The sequence below is a fragment of the Eurypyga helias genome, unplaced genomic scaffold, assembly GCF_000690775.1.
Source record: "Eurypyga helias isolate BGI_N326 unplaced genomic scaffold, ASM69077v1 scaffold9815, whole genome shotgun sequence".
NCBI lineage: Eukaryota > Metazoa > Chordata > Aves > Eurypygiformes > Eurypygidae > Eurypyga > Eurypyga helias.
Window position 1 is genome coordinate 529 of NW_010253360.1, and position 22,174 is coordinate 22,702.

Genomic DNA, 22,174 nt, shown 5'->3' on the forward strand with positions numbered 1-22,174 from the left:
AGTTTATGCAGGGAGAAAATTAGAAGGGCCAAAGCCCGGCTAGAAATTAATCTGGCTACTGCCATAAAAGACAGTAAAAAAATGTTTCTGTAAATACATTAGCAACAAAAGGAGGGCTAAGGAGAATCTCCATCCTTTATTGGATGTGGGGGGAAACATAGTAAGAAAGAACAAGGAAAAGGCTGAAGTGCTTAATGCCTTCTTTGCCTCAGTCTTTAATAGTGAGACCAGTTTTTCTTGGGGTAGCCAGCCCCCTGAGCTGGAAGACAGGGATAGGGAGTAGAATAAAGCCTCCAAAATTTTTAGCGACGTGCTACACCACTTAGACACACAGAAGTCTATGAGTCCGGATGGGATCCACCAAAGGGTACTGATGGAGCTGGCAGAAGTGGTCACCAAGCCACTTTCAATCACTTACCAGATTCCTGGCTAAATGGTGAAGTTCGCATATGTGATGCCCGTCTACAAGAAGGGCTGGAAGCAGAATCTGGGGAATTACAGGACTGTCAGTCCGACCTCAGTGCTAGGGAAGGTTATGCAGCAAGTCAGCTTGAGTGCTATCACGAGACACATAAAGCACAACCAGGCAATCAGGCCCAATCATCATGGGTTTATGAAAGGCAGGTTCTGCTTCATTAACCTGATCTGCTTCTATGATAAGGTGGCCCAGTTAGTGGATGTGGGAAAAGCTGTGGATGGTGTCTACCTGAACTTTAGTAAAGCCTTTGACACCATTTTCCACAACATTCTCCTGGAGAAACTGGCTGTTCACGTCTTGGATAGATGTACTTATTGCTGGGTAAAAAACTGGCTGGATGGCCAGGCCCAAAGAGTTGTGGTGAAGGGAGTTCAATCCAGTTGGCAGCTGGTCGCAAGTGGTGTTCCCCAGGGCTCAGTATTGGAACCAGTTCTTTTTACTGTCATTATCAATGACGTGGACAAGGGGATTGAGTGCGCACGCAGTCAGTTTGCAGATGACACCAAGTTGGGTGGGAGTGTTGACCTGCTTGACCTCAGAAAGGCGCTACAGAGGGATCTGGACAGGCTGGATCAATAGGCCAAGGCCAGTTCTGTGAGGTTCAACAACGCCAAGTGCCGAGTCCTGGGCTTCGGTCACAACAACCCCTGCAATGCTAGAGGCTTGGGGATGAGTGGCTGGAAATATGCCTGAAATCTACAGAAAGGGACCTGGGAATGTTGGTTGGCAGCTGGCTGAATATGAGCCAGCAGTGTGCCCAGGTGGCCAAGAAGGCAAATGGCATCCTGGCGTGTATCAGGAAGAGTGTGGCCAACAGGACTCTATACTCCGTGCTAGTGAGGATGCACCTAAATCCTGTGTTCAGTTTTGGGTCCCTCGCTGCAAGAAAGACATTGAGGTGCTGGAGCGTGTCCAGAGCAGGGCAACGGAGCTGGGGAAGGGTCTGGAGCACAAGTCCTGTGAGGAGCGGCTGAGGGAGCTGGGGTTTAGCCTGCAGAAGAGGAGGCTCAGGGGAGACCTTATTGCTTTCTACAGCTACCTGAAAAAAGGTTGTATCGTAGAATCATAGAATGGTTTGGTTGGAAGGGACCTTAAAGATCATCTCATTCCAACTAGTGTCAAGGTGGGTCAGTCTCTTCCCCAAGTAACGGGTGATAGGACAAGAGGAAATTGCCTCAAGTTGCACCAGGAGAGGTTTAGATTGGATATTAGGAAAAAGTGGTTGAGTCACCATCCCTGGAGATATTTTAAAGGCATGTAGATGTGGTGCTTAGGGACATGGTTTAGTGGCAGACTTGGCAGTGCTAGGTTTACAGTTTTACTCTATGATCTTAAGGGTCTTTTCCAACCTAAATGATTCTGTGATTCTAAGGCAGCTGACAGCAAGAGTTCTGGAAAAGCAAATGTATTTTTGGAAAAGACAATCTAGCCATACATACATGACCAAGTCTTCAGCAGATTGGTGAATGTAAAGTCTGAGACAGATATTGGCACTCACTCACATAAGTAGGCATTATTCTTATATTAGCTGAAGTGGTTAGTTTAATCTGAACACTTCTTGCCCTCTAGCCCCTGCTTGTAAAGTTGTTAGAAGTCAGAGCAGCATTTAGTTTGGTGCCACGGAAGTAGAGAAGCAAACCAGCTACAATTAATAGCTAGTCTAACAATGAGTGGAAGTGTCTCCCCCAGCACTGACAGTTCATGTATGGTAAGAAAAGCACTGCATCCTCAGGAATCTCAAACAACATACAGATAATCGGGATCACAGAGTCAATAACCATAACGTTTATCATGGCTTTGTACAAAAAGCATTGCTGTAGTTAGAGAAAATATTGGATGTGGGATTTGAAAATTAAGACAGTTGAGGAAACATGGAATAAACCTATGCATTTTTAGCAGCACGTTTAAAGTGATTGTCTTCTTATTGTAAGGTCATAGCAACCTTTCTAGATGTTTCTTTTTTCCTTTCCACGTGCAACAAATCAGCTCACACCTATAAACGGATTTTTCTTGAATGTAATACTAAAATTGCATTAGGAATTTTTCAGTGTTTCATATGTTAAAACCTGAACAAATATTCAGGTATCTGAACTCTGCTAGCCTTGAGTGAGACTTAGAACATCTCTTTGGGATTTGGGGAAGGTAGCTGGAAAATGCATTGAATTCTGCAACCTAGATCATGGTTATTGGAATTTTCTGGCCCCCTAGCACAAATTGCGATCCACACAAAGTTGCTTCCAGTTGAAAGACATGTAAGATCAGGAATATGCCTGTATAGTTTCAGACGTGGAGATGTACAAAGGAAGAGAGGGAATCTCTCAGAGAAACCAGGGAGGTGTCATTACTTCTCCCAGCCTCGAACTCTTCATTATCAAAACTTCTCATTACTGATTGGGTCTGCAGTGTTCTGTTCCCTGCTGGCTCTGAAAAGCAGGGAATGGAGCTGTGAATGTAAAACGGAGTCTAAGCAGAAACTTCAGGCTTGTGCTGGGATACATAAAAAAAAGTAGATTGACATTCTGTGTTACAGTTGATTGCTTCCTGCGGTCATATATTGTGAGTCAAACTTACACATGTTTTAAATGTAGATTAAATAGCTCTAGCGAAGGAGTAACAGCAGGCAAAAGGCAAAATTAGGCTTTAAATTTGTATTATAATAGCTCTTAGAATTGTCACCAAACCATGATCAGCATAGCAGGCAAAGAATTTGAAAAGACAGTGCCTCTGCTGAACAGCTGACAGACTTGAAGTCCATCTGTCCTACATATAAAGCTATATTACAGTGCTCTGCAGCTCCTAGTATTGCAAACATTGCCAAGTAGACTGACAGCACTAACAGGATTCACACTATGGGAATGATAACCTTTCACATTTTTTGTTTTAACAAGCCCAACTCAGACCTTCAGCAAGGCTCTGCAAAGGATTGTGGGGGCAGGGAGGAAGAGGAGGGATAGAAGTCTTCCCCTATGGACTCATAACCTAAGAGTTATAATGTGAAATGTGGATTTCCATTTTGCAGTATTAAGAAAGAAGAACCAGCATTAATGCATTTTAAAAGTGAATGATAAACTGATACAATTCTCCAAAGCAGAATGCGGTGAAAACTGCATTTTAAAAGCAAAGTCCTTAAAAGTTATATGTAATTTCATGACCGCTTTATATACTGATTATCAAAGCAGTACATTCATGAAAATGTTCTAGGCAAAAGTCTAGCCATACTTGTATATGTACGTGGCAACATTTCATGCACAAGGTAGTTCTGTCTTTTTTGAAAAAGAAGCACCTGCCTTTGAGACCACCAAAGCTCCTCATTGCTGTTGCACTGCAATTGTGCATTTCAGGAATTACAGATCTGGTAGTTGTTTTATTATCAGAGTGTGTCCACTTCAGTGGAACTAGATTTCAGGCCAGTTAGGAAGCAGATCACAACAGTTACTGGACAGTGTTTTAAAAACTTAGAGCATCCTGGCAGGATGTAGAACATTTAAGTAATAAGAGGGAAAGATAATGGCCTCCACAGGACAACTCAGATCAGTTACATGCCTGAGGTTGTTTATAACTATCACTTTTTCCCTGCAGAAAAGTCAGCTACTGGGGGATTGCTCTAAAGTCAGTGGATGCAGAATTTCATCTGCAGAGTCTATTACCAGCATTACCGTTCCAGCTATCTGCGTAGATCGGCTTACTGTTTAACTTCCTTTTGCTTCAGGTTACTGATCAGAATCTACCAGGTAGCTCTGCAGGGGTAGGGTGAAGTACGCTTAGTTAATTAATAATTTCTGTGCTTTGGGGTGAGGTTGATAGAGTTTTAGTTCTAAAAATCACCACCACTATTATTAAATAATTTGCAAAATACTTTGTTACAACTTTCTGGATATTTGTGTTTATCCTTCCTCTGCTGAAGTCTTCTGCAGCCCTCTGCTCCCTGTGGAGTTAATTTGAGTGTAAATAGCCCTCTGGAGCACCAACACTACTGAACAGATGCAGCCACTGTGCAAGACGGAACAAGAAGGATATTCTGTACCATGTGTCTGATACACCTGACAGCACAGAAATGCTATATTTGTGTCTCCTGTTAACGATCTGTCAGCATTTCCACTTACAGTGCCTTTGACTCATCTGTCAGCATCTATTCTGAGATGAAGCCTAGCGTAGAGGCTCTCACCAAAAGGTGTTTTTATTGTTTGATAGGCTGAAACGACATTTGGCTGCTTCTGAGTTATCAGGGAATCCTAAATGTACCTCTGAGGGCAAATTTGCTTCTAACAGAGAAAATGAGTACATTTTCTTAAAAGGTGTTCCATGGTGCAGTCACAAAATGGCTTTTGTGTTTTGTTTACTTTAAAGAAAATTTGCAAGCTGCCATGTTTTTCGATGGATCTTCGTGCTTTTTGGAAAAAAAAGTATCAAACTTAAAAAGACTATCAGTAGTTGAAAAATTACAGCTTCTACTACTGTAGATGCTTCTTAGCCAACTTTATTTCGGCAAACTTTTTTCTCCCTTCTAAATGCACATAATCCTCAGATTTATTCCATTCACATAAGCTGGCTCATTGCGAGTGATATAAATTAATGTCTTCAGTAGAGGCTTTATGATTTACAGCCAAATGCTGCTGCAGAGAAGCAGCAGCTTGTCTGTCTTAGCAATCACCAGCCGGCAGTAGTCATGTTTTCTGTTTCTGTTGTAACCCTGCTCCTTCGGAGGCAGAGAAGTAAACTGGTCTTCCTAGTCACCCTGCTGAGGTTTTCAGCAAGGCTCACTTGTATTTTCTCTGACTCTGGGGAAAACATCCCCACATGCAGGGAACAGTAGGTACTAAGTGCTCTGAGGGCTGCCTTAACCTGCTTTACTCATACCTAAACAAGCTCTGAGAAGTGAACCGGGAACTGATTCAGGTCTTGTTGCGGGCAGCGGGCTTGGCATGGTGGGTGCTGGGTACGCCTGGGTCTTTACTGCTGACTGTGGACCATGGGGTTGCTGACTCCCAAGAGTAAAGAATTCTGGCTGGAGGCTGCTAATACTCGTGAGAGCGGGAAGTATTTGGGTGGTACGTGTTGTTTCTACTAGTAGAGTCTGACTCTGAAGTCCTTTTTGTCAATCAGTGCCTGTGCTTAATAACCAGATGTGTTTTAAGTCCCTCAAGTAGATAAATACTGCCAGGATGTGAATGAAAATGTGATTTTGGATTTAATTCCTTCATGTTTTAAGTTGACATGTTTTGGGGCTACTTCCAAGTGGTTACAAAGTCTCATAGCAGGTGATGCAGTGTCAGACTTGTATACAGAAACTATTCACAAACGTACACTGGCTGCTGGAGATTTAACTTCTACTAGCTGTCCCTCTAGTGTTACTGGGCAATCTGTATTTTATTTTATCAATGAATAGGAGCTTTTTGACAGACAGAACAGATGTAAAATCCAGAGGTCTGATCTTCTTTGTCATATCTGTTATCAGGTAAATCCGTGGTTAGTATATTATTGAAGAAATTCTTTGTACAAAAATTAGAAATTGACAAGCACAACTGGAAGCTCTCAGTAAATCCTTTCCGACCCAAACCATCTTGTGCTCCTGTGAGTCTATGATACAGAGGCCCATCAGTTTCTCATTATGCATCTTTATAGCTGATGCTTCTAAGACAAATCTATTGGGCAACTTTCTGTCCTTCAAATCCTTCCCTGGTGTGATGCTAAGAGTAAGAACTCAATCTTCTACCATCCCTGCCGAGTCTTTAAAGATACCTGGATTTAAAGGAATTCTGTGGGGTGTAGAACTGAGTTTGCTCTTTGCTTTGTCTTTAAGTAGAAAAATTGAGGGGTTGGTTATCTGTAAAATATAAAAATGCAAATAATATGCTTAATCTAAAAAGCATGAAGGACTTGGTTTTACAAGCAAGAATGCAAAAGAATGTTCTTGCACAGTTGTGTTATTGGCATGTAAAACAGTTATAGGTTTCAGAAGTCAGGCCCAGTTATCACAGATTGCTGGTCATAGGTTGACACGAAATGGGAATGTGGCGGAAACAAGAGGAATTCTCATTCAAGGTCAATCTGCTCTTTGTTAGGACATGACAAAACAAAATTAAAACAGTTTAAGCCATGTGTCATTATAGCATTTCTCCTTTTTTTGTCCCTTTATTTTCTTTAGACAATTTTCTTTCCTGGTTGAAACATTCTGATAAACTAAGCAAACAACAGAAACTTAAAGTATTATAGAATTAGAGCTTTATATTTGCAAATAAAATGTCAAATGTAAAAGAAATATTGGTGTAGGTAAGCTTTTGAAGTATTTATAGGATGAGAGTAACTTGTGAGTCTCGCATCTCCTAGACTTGCCAAGCAACTTTTAAGGAAACCACAGTATAAGGCACATTTTAAAGTCCTGTTTTGTCGATCTCATTTTGGAGGAGGCTGCATCAAGATCCTAAAGTAGCATAAATGAACAAGCCATATTAATTTACATATCAAACAGCTGAATCTGGTTTAGGAATGAGGCATCTTCCTCATTTGAGAAACTGAAGTTATTACCATTTCTCTCCTGATTTGGTGTTTGATATGTGTATACAAAATATTTATATTTCCAATGCTGTATATATTTCCAATGCACAGTATAGAAAATTAAAGGCCAAAAACATAGTGAGAAAATACTCTGCAATGTTTTTCATCAGAATAGCAAAATAGCAAAGGAGGCTCAGCATATGAGCTACTGATAAAACATCTTGATGGCAGGCAGTGAAACTGCAGCCTGACAAATCAACTTTAGCTCCACTGAGGTACTGGAAATGTGTTTTCAGTGTCTGGGATGAGTTTTCCTGGAGTCTGTGTGATTCTGTGTTATTATATATCAACACCAGCCATTCATACTTCTCTGAGTCGAGTTAAGTGGGATATACATGCTGCCTTCAGATTTGGGAGTAGCTTTACATACTCTGTGCATATAAATGAGAAAGTTACTGAATTTTCAGTAACAGTTTCAGACAAAAACAAAGGGATTATGAAAAAAAATGGGGAAGTCTATCCAGCAGCTGAGCAGACCTTGATTTCATGGTGCACTAATAGAGGAATTGCTCTAGGGATAAATAAATGGACTTTAGCCCTGAGAAATGTTATTTTCTTTAATGATAAAAAAATTAAAGAGATCAGCTAAAACTCAATATTTGCTTTGTGTTGCAGGAGGCAAGTTTTTCTCTGAAACTTGTCCTGCATCTGTAAAGCTCTGTGTATGTCTGTGATTTTGCAGAAATAGAAATGGATCAGTTTGCACTGCTGCATGAGTAGAGAGAGGATTCAAGGACAGTTCTGCCTATGGACACCTTGATCATAAGGAGATCCTAGTTTTCAGCCCTTCAGGTCAAGAGCAACAGTCTGCTCCTTAGTCTCTAGCTTACGTTGCACCAACCTCACATTCCTATTCTGTCTCTGAAAGGCAAGTATCTTCTTAGAAAACAGCCGTATCACCCCTCTGACATGCTCGGCGATTCCTAGCAACAACCGAGCCCGGCAGCAATTCACAACAGTGATAATGTAGAGCACATTAAGTGGGTATGTGCAAGGTCCTGGAGCATTTTGCACTTGCAGTCAGCTTATCTCACTCTGCAATCATCAGTAACTTTCAAATATTGCTTTTCTATCTCGGTTAGCAGAAGTGAGCTCAGTACCATTCGCATACAAATCAGTGGCAGTTTCAGATGTTTCCCAGAAGAAATTTACGGCTCTGTATGGACCCTTGAGGTAATTTTTAACCTCTGGGAGAGGCATCCTGGCATCGAGTTCACAGCAGTACTAGCCTATACACAGATGGGGGGGGTGCAATTTGAAGGCAGTAGGAAACACAATCTGCTTTCTTCTCTGAGACACAGGGGATCAACTACTTTTGTTAACGCTGTGATTCTTTCTTAAATTGCTATTATTTAGTCTTTGAAAATTATGGGCCTCGCCTGGTACCTGCAGCTGCAAACCAACCCACTGAATCAAGGGCTTTGAAGTGCAAATGTTGCAGACAGCCAAATGTCAGCTGCCTGGAAACATCCCACATGGAAGGATTTGGGAGCACCCTTGACTGTTTTCATTTCAATGGGAAGGCCTTTAAATGAAAAAATATACTTCTGTTTCAGCTGTGGAAAAAAAAGCCAGCAGGTGCAGAACTTATCACTCCCACCTGTGCTCTCACGGAAGAGGATTTAAGCATTGCATCATGGACAATTAACACAACCACATAACTTTGGGTGGTATTCTTTTCTCCTGGATGAAAAATGAACACCGTTCTATTTTCAAAAAAGTTTTAGGGTAGGAAAGCTAGGCAATTCAGTCTAGATTTTATTTGTATTTTTAATGTGAATAAAATGGCAAAAAGTTCTAAGTCGAGGTCGTTTAAAAGCCACTTCAAGCTTCCATCAGAAGGTCATTGCCTGGTGGTGGCAATGACAGTTGCTCTTCTGCCCTTATTTCTGGGTGAGACAAAGTGCATTGAGGAGAAATTTCACCCTTTGAGCTCAATAGTTGGGTTGAACACACAGCATCTTACGGCTGGGCATTCTGAGTGCTAATCCAGTGCTGGTTGCTACCTGTCAGGAATTAAAAATGCATTTTCCATGGGTTACTTCAAAAGATTTTTCCATTCATGAAAATTTAACACCTCCTTGTTTACATGTAGTACTATAGAGAGTAACTGTGTACAGTTACAGACCATGAGCGTTAACACTCTTGTTCCAGCCAGTGTTCTTCAGAGCAGATAGAATGATTATTAATTAAAATTTTAAATATCAGAGCAATGCATGCAGTGTAAGAACAGACAAATGGCTTCACAAATAAATATGCAATCATCATCAGATGCAGTTTTTGCAAGGTGACATCTGTGACCAAGGAGATTTCGATCACAGAAACCGTCTTCACAGCATAGTTTCTCCATCTAAGCTTTCCTTCCCCCTTTTCTGGCTGCCTCCACCCACATGTTAAAATATGACATCTCTTTCCTTGTACATTAGTTTGTGGAATACAGAGGGAGAATTCAGGAGTCTAAAGGAGGGCTGAATTAAATTATTTTCATATATTTTAGTAATTGTGTTTCATTTCTGAAAACAGTACCTGCCTCACTTGGCAGGGGAACTGTGTTTAGTTCTCTCCAAATGAACGTTTCCATGCTCTGTGCACTTCAGTCTGGGTCTGAAGGGGCCAGAGATGGGAAGAAAACCAGTTCATGACACAGTTCTTACACCTTGCAGCATTTTGCACTGAGGAACCCTCGTCAGTTGGCAGTTTCAGACAGTATTAGATACTGCCATATTTGGAACATGGGATCCTTCATCACTGATTATTTTTATGTGTTGCACTGTTATTTTTTGACAAGGTTATGGGGTTTTTTTTGATGGAGTCCTTTGAATTCCAGTTTGGCAATGAATGGAGGCACCCTCAGCAAAGTGCAGTTGGAAAGACTTAAACCACGCCTTGTCGCATTGCTAATTAAAATAGCCCTTACGTTTTTTCTAAGGGTTTTCTGGTAGCACTGTCTGTGGTAGCAAGTAAAACTGATTTATTAATATTTGTGATCTAAACTCTTCCTCCTGGAAGCTTTTTTCTTTCACCTTCTCCTGTCAGAACATCACCAAGAGTGCCAATTTGTCACAATAAAACAGCATGGCTAGAAGCTCTTTCTAATTCATTGAAATCCATTTGCAAGCATCTGTTTTGAATGGAACAGCAACCGAAAACACACAGCTGATTCACTAAGCAAAACGTCTAGCCTTTGTGAACTGCTGGAACTCTTGAAATAGTTACAAGTTAAGTGTTCTTAAAATTACAAAAAAAAGTGAAAGATACAGAATTGGCACAAGTTTGTTGGAAATACTTCACCTTGTCCAGGTGTTGGGCATTTGGAAGTTTGATTTTTCGGTATCCCAAGAAAGATGATGCTTTAAAGCCTTCTGCTTCTTTGAAGAGAAGGCATTCAGGCATTAAAGTTAAATTACTAAGCACTGAGTGTCTTGCAAGGGAACCATTGTTGACTCTCCTTGGCATGAAAAGCAAATAGAGGTGAGGATGTAATGTCCAGGAATGAGTGTTAACAGAGTGCTAACCTCCAGGAATGGATGCTTAGTACCACTGTGTGTGCAATGCATGTAGTAGGTAGTATCAGAGGTCAACAGCAATGTTAGCAGCCCTCTCCAGCAGTAACCTCATCTGCAGGTCTACAAAGGAGATCGATGAAGGACCCTTTCTGGCACAGACTCTGCATGAGAACCAGATTATCTTTAGACCTCTGGGCTTAAAATGCCATTGCTTTTCACCCTCATCATGTAGACAGCTTTGGGGAGATGTCAGATCTAGCTGGTTGGCTGGCAAGTGGCAGCCGTACTGCGTACAGGAATAGGAAAGCATCCACATGCTGCTCAGAGAAGTTAAGAGCGTACGGCAGTACAAAAGACAGTCTGTTCCTTCTTAAATTCATTGTCTCATTTACCTTCAGTATTTACATACACACATGTGTTTGGTATTTGAGTAACAGACATAGCCCTCCTCTGGTTCTTTATACCTTTTAAAATTGTGTCATATAAGAGGATTGGGCTGAATTAAGGCACATGGACAAATGGCAGTCGGAGGCAGTTGTACTCCATGGCTTTCTGCAGTTGTGGTCCACAATCCTCATGGTTAGTCAGTGTTATTCATGGTGGTTATTTGTGACTTCTATAATAAAGCAGTGAACAGATTCAGTAAACAAATTAGATGTAGTCATTGTTTCTGTCAAGGAGGTTTTTGAGCTTTGTGCGAAAGCAAGGAAGTAGTAGAAAAGAATCTGTTAGGATATGATTCTCTCAAGTTAGTCTATGATGAAAAACAAGGGTTTATGCTGTAATTGCAACCATTCTGATTGTACCTTGCAGTGAGCCACCTCTATGGATTTGGACTGATGGATGCTGAAGCAATGGTGATAGAAGCAGAAAAGTGGACAACGGTCCCTCCACAGCACGTGTGTGTGGAGAACACGGATCGTCAAATCAAGTAATACCCACTGCCAAAACTCTTGCTGGCATAAACTTATGGAAAGAAATTGGGTATAATTTACCCCTCCCTTGCATTGTGCATAATGTGTCATTTTGAAAGTTATACTGGGAATGTCTGTCACCTTCACAGATGTCAGGTCATTTGCCTGTAAAGGTTGCTTCCTGGACTGCTTGGGAAGAGACCCTAGTTTAAAGAAAGCCCCAGAAGTTGAAGGTGTAAAACAAGCCAGGCTGGATAATGATTGATTCTCTTATAGATGATGCACTGAAGAAGAATGTTTGGTTGAGTGCACTGCAGTCACCTTTGTAAGATGAGTACAGACTTATCAGTCCTGGATCTAACAAGCAAATACTCTTTTCATTAAAATACTGCGTGATATTATCTCTCTCAGACAATCTCAGGAGAGTCTCTAGCTCAGATGCTAAGACTAAACTGCTTTCTGCTTGCTAGGATAGGGCCTCTATAGAGCCATGTTTAAGAGCAAAATTCTGTGTATGCATCTTCTGGATACAGAGACCCTGTCAGTCATAAGCATTAAGATTATTGTTTGATAAATATGCTTGACAGACTCAATCCATAACTGGTACAGTCTGCAAGGGTGTTGTGCCAATTTAAACCAGCTGAGTCAGATGCCATTTGGTACAGTTAACATGTAATACTTGCTATTACGTAAGCAAGGACCATGGCTATGCCTGGCATTTCCTGGGGCTTAACAACCAGCTGTGATCTCGTGACAATCCCAACAATTCTCAGCTGGCCACTAATCCACAAAAATGCTCTGTCCCTAAGGCTTATTCCTATTACAGGTTTTTCACTGTCCTCTTTTTGCGTGTTTATATGCTTAACAGAAAGCTAGGTAGTTGCCATTAGCTGCAGTAAAATCATTATCTAGTGGTGATAGTTTCAGCTAGGATTTTTAAGCCCAGTTAAAACTAAGGGTTATAGGCTACTGACTTCTCAGAAACAATTGTCAACGCTGTCATTCACTACTAAGCAAAAAACGTGGTTTTCTTATTTTACAGAAGAAGCAAGAAATACTGATGTTGTTTATATGCTTATATTATAGAACAATACGACCTGACAACGTTGTCCGTTCAATTTACAAAGCCACTGGCTGTTCAGATAATCCTAACCACCACGTGATCTACTTGGAGCATGTCGTTGTTCGCATCACTATTACTCACCCTCGACGTGGAGACTTGGCAATTTACCTAACCTCTCCTTCTGGAACTAGGTCACAGCTCTTGGCCAACAGGTATAGTATGAGAACGCAACTTCACAGTCCAGTCAGCATGCAGAGCTTGCGCTCTGATTGCAGCATCAGCAGAGAACATTCCAGTTTTTACAGTACATTCGCTGGCAGACACAGGCTGATTATCTTTTCTGAGCAAGGTGGGGAGAGTGAAGTGCAAATGAACTGAAGATGGCAATCGCCATCTTTAAAATCAGTCAGTTTCAATAGTCTTGTGTGGCTCATCCATTATTACATGGCTAGAAATGCGAAGAAAATAGTAACCGGCTCAGTGTTCCTGAAGGAAGCTGGAAAGAATTGTGTTTCTACGTACCACTGGCACTTATTTTTCATTTTTCTCCTTTCTTATCCTTTGTTCACTACTAATAAAAATCAGACAGAATAGTAATTCTCTACTACCAGTGTTTTCAAGCTTTGCAAATATGGTTATAATTCTTGATGTGTATCTGTATGCTTTTTTAACCTCTTGCATATTGAAGTAGTATGCCCAGTCTGTGAAAGTAGGACAGTGCTGAGAAGTTGCACTAGCACTTTGAAATGAATGGGTCCATTTGAAAACAGCATATCAAAATTTTTAAAAGTCAGCCATTTCCTTCATCCCACAGATCTGTGATGGATGCTCACTTTTGAACATCTGGCCACTCTGTGACCCTGCATCAAATCATCTTTTTCTCCAGACTGGACTCAAACCAGTATCTCTTTATCCATGCAGCATTTCCAACATTAGTGCAATTTTAGTCTCTGGAGATGAGGTGCATCATTAGTATTTCTGCCCAGCAAATTGAAAGACTTCCCAGTGATATTTCTATTTCTCTGGTACAAGAGCAGAAATTTTCTTGGAAGAAAACATTGGCAGTCCTTCCCAGATAAATCTTGCTAAATCAGTAATCAAGAGCACTGCCTCCTACCATAGATGGTTAAAGCACTCAGAAACCCCAGAAACCTTATCAAACTTTACCCCATTTCCAAATGTGCGAATAAGTTAACAGTTAAAATAAGAAATGCTTCTATACCTCTCCAAGTGGCTAGAAACCCCTCTTTCTGATGGGACCATAGTGTGATAGGGAAATTTTTTTCTTTGTTGACTAGCAGATTTAGGGGACTGTCACTCTGCCTGACACAGAGCATGGATCCCAGAAAAAAGTTGATGTTAGCTGATGCTGTGTATCTCAGAAACTGCAAAAGCTGCCATGTGTCAAACCTATGTTGTGAGAACTCTCTGCCGTCACAGTCAAGTCTTCACGAAAGCTTATATCCCCAGTCCTACTCTTCAGCCCTTTTAATGGATTGGGAGTGGCCTGCGTTCCCGACTGCCTTATCATACACATTCCCCCACCCAGCAGATACTGTGACTGTCTAGCCCTGGAGGCTTGCATGTCTTCCTGTCCTTCAGGGTTAGAAGGAGTTATCTTTCTTCTTGAAAGGAAGAACCTGTTTTGAAGACAGGTGGAGCTCAAATGGACTTGATTCTGATGAAGTGTGAACCCCCATATTCAATAGAGATTAAGTTAATTTAAAAGAAAAGGTATACTGAGAATACTCCTCAAGCTGTGGACATTAATTCATCAAAGTGGAGAGAAGGTTCTTCCTGAATTTTGGGGCCCTCTATAGTATCTCCTGTGTTTCTTTACGAGCGATGTCAGTGTCTTGCTGGTAAATTACATGGGCACACACATCTGTGTATCTCCCTGCTACACTGAACAAGGAAGAGAATTTGTCCTCTGCTAGCCAGCGCAGAGGCAGACTACTACCCTCTAAGCAGTTATGAAACAGGCTTTTGTTTTTCTGTTTAAAGAAATGCTTCCTTCCTTTTGTATTCCATTGTTATGCAGCAGTTCTTCCATGCTTTGAAATGAAAAAAATTAGAAGTCCTCCAACTAGGTATCCAAACAAAACAATCTCGTGTAAACCCAGTGGTCTTAACACAGCTAACTTTTGGCTGTAGGCTTTCATGTCTTGCAGCTGACTCACAGCAAGTGGGAGATAAAGACATTCCAGTATTCACAGTTCACCTCTGGTGATGAGTGGTATGTGGAATAGGTACAAAGTTTCATTCAATCAGCCTCTTTAAAATCCCTGCACCTTAGAAAGTAATTATTTTCTGTACCTGTGGTAGAGAGAGAGAACGCAAATGTATATTAAAATAAAGTGATGTTTGGCTGTATCTTATCCTGTATGATCAGAAGGCTAACCTGAAAACAAAGCAGCCTGAAAGGCCTTTAAATGTTTTGCCACTTTCCAAAAAGCAGATTGTTCATGACAGAGCAAATACTCATATAGTCGCACCAGAAATTCCCCTTGTAGGCAGGCTGCAGGGGTACACTGATTGCCAGTCGCATGTGGCTGAAGGGAACAACTCTGGGCTAAAAATATTAAGGAACAAAGGTATTTTGCAGACTTGAGGTCTGAAATACTTAGTGTCTTCAGAAGTCCTTTTTTAGCGTAAAGTGATGCGTATGGGCATGGTACATTTCAAAATGGTGTTTCGGGGCTTGTTTTATTTGGTATTGCTGGAAGAAGTCTTACAATGTAGCAGTCTTGCAATTAGTAGTATACTGAGTGTTGTTGCATGTATATGATTGAGCATCATGCTGTAAAATACAGCTCAGTGCAGGAGTGTTGTTATTCACTAGTATGAGAATTTACTTATGAGGCATTTGATTTTTAAACTATTATTGGTTATATGGTCAGAATAAATGTATTCAAGTACAAGTAGCATGTAGGGATGCCTTGGCAGCAAGCAGTTTGAGGTTTTTTTGTATAGGCAAAGGTCCCAGAGGCTGTTGTATATTGCTACTACCTGACTGAGACGCTTTTCTGAGACATACAAGACCTTTTAATGCACACATACATGATTAATAGCAGCAAAACCAGCTGTTTTTACTGAACCCAAGGAAAACCTCACTGCTTTACCATTACTCATCTGGGTTTAATTTGAAACAGTTTGCTGGTAAACTGTCTTAAAGTGCAAAAGGTATATTTTACACGTGCACTCCTTCTCTACCAATTCTGGAAGAAGAGTCATTGTATAGTTTCTGGTGCATTGACGAGTAGGTCCCTCAAGGCAGTATCTGGCTTTTTGTCTGCATATTTTATCCTTAATGTTGGCACCCCCTAAAATTACTTCAGTAAGAAAACTTGTTCATCAGAGGCAATGTGGATTCCTTTGCAGGCATTTGGTGGATTACACTGTCACTGGCTTGAGCCTCATGTGCATTCTTCAGAAACTACATTACAGGGAACATCTGCTTTGTTGTTTGGAAAGTACTAAACATGATTACATTGGATGTACTGCAGCAGAGGAAAATACAGGCTTGGAAAGTGCTGGCTGGTGTGAGGATGAGGCTACAGTTAAGTCCAAAGGGGAACAGTATCCCCTTTTTAAAAACAGTTGGCCATTGGATTTGGCAGCATGGGTTTCTGAGTGTTTTTCAGATGTACCAAGGTCGGTTCTAACAGACATTCAGTAAAGGGGGGCTATGGAGGAGAAGCTAAATACAAAGAGGATAGAAGAAGCAAACTTAGGGCTTGTTTGTCTCCCACTGAAGTCCTGGCTTGTTTAATTCTTGCCCTTTAAATCTAAAGCAGCTGCTGCCATTCGAACTGCGTAACTGAAATTTTTTAGCCACGTGGTGGCAAGTTTCCAGGCCACTAGCTTCCTATGCTTATATGGCACTGACATTAATAATACCTCTGTTCAGTAACAAAGGGAAGTATTTTCATGACCATCTTTTTCCTATCATGAAACCTTAGATAATCAGTAAATTTTAATAATACCCTCCTCTGCAGGAAACTCTTAGATGAAAACCAAGGTATTCTCATCTAATCTTACTTGCTAGTTTGCTTCATAAAAAGTCTTGGTGATCAGAAGTAGAGGAAGCCTTTTCTTTATAAGAGCACATTTTGATTTCTAGACCAGTCAGTCTTACATGCTTTTTGCAGTTTACACATTATACTCTAATAACAAAACCAACATTTTATGTGTCCAAATACGATGAAAAGCACAGGGCCAACCTTCACGCTGAGTCTCGCTGTTACAGTAACTGAGAAGGAGTCTGTGGTGGTATTATTAAGTCCAGGATGAGCAAATAATAATCCTCTGCTTGTACTATGTCTACAGGATGAAGCAGTTCTCCATTCTCCCAGCTCCTATTTGCTGTTTTGTTTCATTCAGGTTGTTTATATCTGGGTTTTTTTGGTGGGAGGGGACATAAATACTACCCTTCAACCACCCTTTCTTTGAACTGCAATTGCAATGTTGATACCTGTAAAAATCCTTTTTTTCGTTATAACCTAGCCAAAAAAAAAACCCTACTTTTTTTTTTTTAATCAAAGTGAGGAAAAATACTGTTGATTTACTGAGCTCTGCAGAGAAAACTAATAGGATTTACGTGCAGAAGAGTAAATGACTGCACATAAGTGACACTATCCTACATGTAATTCAGTACCTCAGGTTCACTTTTAGTGGAAAATTAGAACCAGCCCTTAGAAGTTTGACTTTATTTTCCATAGTCAAAGTGGGAGTGAAGACAAGTGGCTAAGGACATATTTAGGATCCAGCTAAATGTCTCAGTTTCTGAGGTTTGTATTGATCCGGGTAGAAACGAGAGAACTATTTAAGACAGAGAATTCCTGGGATTTCTACTTCCTGCAGATTAAGCTTGCCCCAGCTACTATAGTGAGAATGACTTAGTTTTTTCCTAGCCTTATGAAACACCCCCACCTTGGTCTTACTATAACACTTACTACATTGAGTTTCACTTGGGATAAACTGGATTGTGTGATAGACAGTCTGTCCCCTACTGTCCTTAGCCTAATCAGGTGTCCCTTTTCAAACCTAGGACAGGGTAGGAAAAGTCTGTGTATATGGCACCAGGTTCATTCATGCTCTTGCATTAGAATCATAGAATCACAGAATGGGTTGGGTTGGAAGGGACCTTAAAGACCATCTAGTTCCAACCCCCCTACCATGGGCAGGGACACCTTCCACTAGACCAGGTTGCTCAAAGCCTCATCCAGCCTGGCCTTGAAGACAGGATTGTCTTCAAGGATTTCTGCCTATATAGAGGGAGGTTTCTGGAGATTTGTTTCAAATTCAGTAGGAAAGCACATGCAGCTTTTAAGAAGACAGCTTTAAGTATCAGCCACACAGCTGGCTGACTAGTGTGGTGTGGGGACCTCAGCAGCCTGACATGTCTGTAGCTCATGATGGATAGTCCCAGGGGACAAGCTCTCCATATTTGAAGGTGGTGGTTTCTGTACTATCCACCACTTCAGGCTAACAGGCACTGTACCTACTCTTCATGCTACTCTTTGCCAAACAACTTTTCTCATGATAGCTCAGTGATCTCCATCGCTTCATTAAATTAATTGTGATAACCAGATGTAAAATGGAAATTAAAAAGAAAACATGCAGAATTTTTAAGTGATCTTCCCTGACCCTGTAGGTGAGAAAGCTTCTGAAGTGCCTGTGTGCTCTCTGACCATTTCTTTTTGTCCTGACTTCAGTGAGCACTAGGTTCTGGCTGAAGCTTTGATTCGGTGAGTTTGGGATATCTGCAGTTCTTCAAGGGCAGCATCTCAGAGGGAGCTGGTCGTTGAACCCTGTGAAGAAGAGCTTCTCTAAGGAAATAGTTTACCAAAGCATTTTTCAGGTGTACGACTCGGGGAGGCACCCTGTACTCGTTTGAAACTGTAATACTTCACTGGAAGTCTTGTGGCCAATTAGACTAGTGGGCAAGGACCGCTTGCCTGTCAGGTTGCCAGTTTAGTAGGCTGGAGCACATGATAAACAAAGACTGCTACTACAGAGGAGGTGGACTGCTCTTGCCCCCTACTCCACTGTAGCCCCAGCCACTGGGCAGTGCAGGGCTTCCTGGCACTCGTTGTGGTCAGTTCAGTATATAATCATGGCTGTCCGTGAGTACAGACCATCAGATGTGTACAACAAACACGTACAGACAGCCTCAAAGTCACTATCTTTCTACTTGTTTTTGTTTAATTGCTCTTTTGATCTCTCTGTAACTTTTTGACTCGTTTGTAGAATCTTTTGTAGAAACACATTTCATACGTTGAAAAAATCCAATTTAAACCTTTCTTTATCAGATTCAAATCTTTCCCAAAGAAGTATTCTTTCCAAAAGCTAGTCAAATTAGTATTAAAGTATATTAACAGATTTTCCTCACTTCCATGGATGGAGATATGAAAGCTTACAGTTTTCAGCCACAACATACTTTAAGTAAAGGTGGTTTTATATACCTATGATAAAGTCATAAGGGATTTTTGTCTCTTCCAAAATTACTTACAAGAATAATGCAGTATTGAAATGGAAATCTGAGAGCAATTTAAAGTTCCAAAGCATGACAACTAAACACCCTTAAACAAAAAATACTATGGGAAATATTGGACTAATTACAGTAAAAATAAACAGCACCTTGTGTTTCCACGTATGTGAGTGGAACCCCAGTGAATGTAGAATTTACAGTGTAATTACATAGTACTTACATAATACTATATAATTTAGTTGCCACAATGGCAAAGAGGAATATTGCTGCCTTGGTGATTGACAGAGTGTTTAGAAAGTAATACATCAGTTATCAGCAAAACACAGTATGACAATTTGACTAACTGTTGGAAATAACCTACATAATGACTTAAATTGAACATACCCAGATGCAAAGACTGGGTAGTAACTGCTTAATAATTTCTACCTTTTCAGTAAATGGTGTGTGCCTTGTGTTTGTGAGATTTGCTGTATTCAAACAACGGGTGTAACAGTGACACGAAACAGGCCAATTCTGCTGGCAGAGTATATATGTATACACATATAGACACACACAGAGGTGCAGAACTGCATGAGAAGAAAATCTTACCCAATTATCAGTGAAAATGAAACCTAATTGTAAATACATATCTATATTTTAATTTAATTTTATCAACACTAATAAAAAAGGGCACTATTATACTACGATATAGAGAACAACTCGTTTAAAATGGAAAATGATTGCACAAATGACAGCGTGAAAATCAGCTTTGGGCTGGGTTTGTAAAGTGCCATGTGTGGACATGCCATATTTTTGACTGACCAAAGTTTTCATCAAGAAGTATGGCATTTTATTCACAGCCTGTGTGCCAGAAATTGACACATACTCACATTGCTACTATAATATCCTGCTTTCCCAATGTTTGCTGAACTTCACAACCTTTTGAGACTAAAGCTTGAAGTTAGCATAGAAAATAAGAGTAAAGAGTCAAGTCAGTGTAGAATACTGTAATATTTTTGTACTCTAATGCTAGATATTTCTCTATTTTATGGAAAAGGGTTTAAAATATGTTAGATTTTCTACTGTAGAGATCTTGTTTTATGAAAAATATTATTTTCATAGTTATTATCAGTGGAACTTTCACACATAAAGACCAAATTAAAATACTGATAAATACATACATGCATCTATATGCATGTATATGCATACATATAAATAGATCTACATACATATATGTATGTATAGAGGCATGTATCTGTATAGAATTATATACATATGTATATATGGGGTTGTGTATCTATACGTATATGTATTTGTTAAAGCTGAGCTGTGCCATTTTATTGGAGGCAACAGTCTTGACTGGATTGCACCTCCCATCAATAGCTTTGAGGTACCAGGCAACACGCTGTGAGTATTAAATAAAAGTGCAAATTCTCATGTGACTTTCCAAAATCACATTAATAAATTCCAGTTTCAGGTAATAAAATCTCTGGCCAGTCCTCCTTCCCCTTGCACCATGGTATTAGCATCACATTGCAGCCTCTGAACTGGGCCCCCGTACTAGAAATTAATCATAATCCAGGCCTAAGCTCCAACCTGTTCACCCAAGACCTAGGTAATTAAATTATGGTAATGGTGTTGGCTGGATGAAACCATCAGATGCCGTTAGTGTCAGTTTTACCTGAACTCAATTCTGCCAAGTGATTGAAGAGAGTGATATCTTGGTCATTTGAGGATTGAGACCAATGTCTCAGTTACATTTTATTTCCTCACAAGAAGTCACACACCTTGAATTGCTAGTATTGTCTGAGTCACTTGATACTTTTAATTGTTTTTAAAACCCTTTTAATTATTCCAATCCAAAGCCAAAAATAAATTTTACAGAAATTTTCCAACTTATGAGTTGTTTGTATTTACATCGTGCTAAACGTGCTATTTACAGCATGTTAAAGCAACATGCTGTTAAATCAACAGCAGTATTGTATGCCTTTTTCCCAAGATACATGAATCCAATTAAACAGTATTAGCAATTTTTTTTTTTTAATGAATTCTCTTTCCATTCTTTTTCACATTATGACAAATGATGGCATGTAAACAATCTCTTCCATCAAAACAAGAAGCTGCTGAACGTACCTGAAGTACATGTGGGAAAAACATCATGAGTAACTATGTAAAGGCACAGATGAATGAACTGGCTAATTAGTATATCATTGAAGAGTTTGCAGACTTGGCGGCTTAGTTCCCCAGATAAAATGCTTCACCTAAAATAATGTCATGATTTATTTTAGGCTCTTCGATCATTCGATGGAAGGATTCAAAAACTGGGAGTTCATGACTACTCACTGCTGGAGTGAAAAAGCAGCAGGTGACTGGATGTTGGAAATCTGTGACACTCCGTCTCAGCTGAGAAATTTCAAGACTCCAGGTATGAGTCTAACCTTTATTTGGGCTCAGTAAACTCAGAAGAATGCTTGCAGTTGCTAATACTGCCTTGACTGCTTTCCAGCTTTTATTTACAGCTTGGACATCTCACCAGTTTTAGTGTGAAGGCAGAGCTGTAAAGAGTGTTAATCTTAATTTCAGTTATCAATGCACTCTTCATTTTTATGTTGCTGTTATTTGTGATTTAAGACACACGGTTCTCTTTTATTCTGAACTTACTTCTGGTTTTAACATAAAATTTCATCTTCTGAGGGGTAAACTGCCCACTTTCTTGCAGTCACATATGTTGCCTCAATGTATAAAAAGATACTTCGGCCATTTAGAGCTGCATCATCCCAGACGTGAGTTCTTCAAAAAGAGACAGACCATTGTACCATCAGTTTACTGAGAGTCAGTGCTTTAAGCAAAGCCAAATCTTTAATGGGCATAGTTTTCAAGGAAAAAGATACAAAACTGCATGAAACTATATGTGCCACATTGGAAAGACCTTATAGTATCTCCATATTCAGGCATTTGTTCTCTTGGATGTTAAACATAGATTTATCAGACAAGTCTTCAACATAGAGCAGCCTGGAGTTAGTCTGCTGTATTCGTATTGCCTGTGACATTCATGGCTTCTATAGGGCCTATATTTACTTGGCCTCTATCAGCTATATATTGCCCAGTTATGTATTTTAATGTTGTTTTTCTTCGCTTTGTATTTTTTCCTACCTGTACGAAAAAATGGCATTTATCAGTGTTTAC

The 22,174-nt window shown here is 40.2% G+C and overlaps 1 protein-coding gene across 1 annotated transcript; it reads left to right on the forward strand.

Annotated features, from left to right (window-relative positions):
• Positions 1–433: 433 nt before the first annotated feature.
• On the forward strand, positions 434–21,413 carry LOC104510404 (proprotein convertase subtilisin/kexin type 5-like; the record flags this gene model as incomplete). Its single annotated transcript, XM_010152642.1, has 4 exons — positions 434–785; positions 11,353–11,470; positions 12,540–12,728; positions 21,277–21,413. Coding segments are annotated over exons 1-4 (796 nt in total), but the record flags the coding sequence as incomplete, so codon positions are not given.
• Positions 21,414–22,174: the final 761 nt, after the last annotated feature.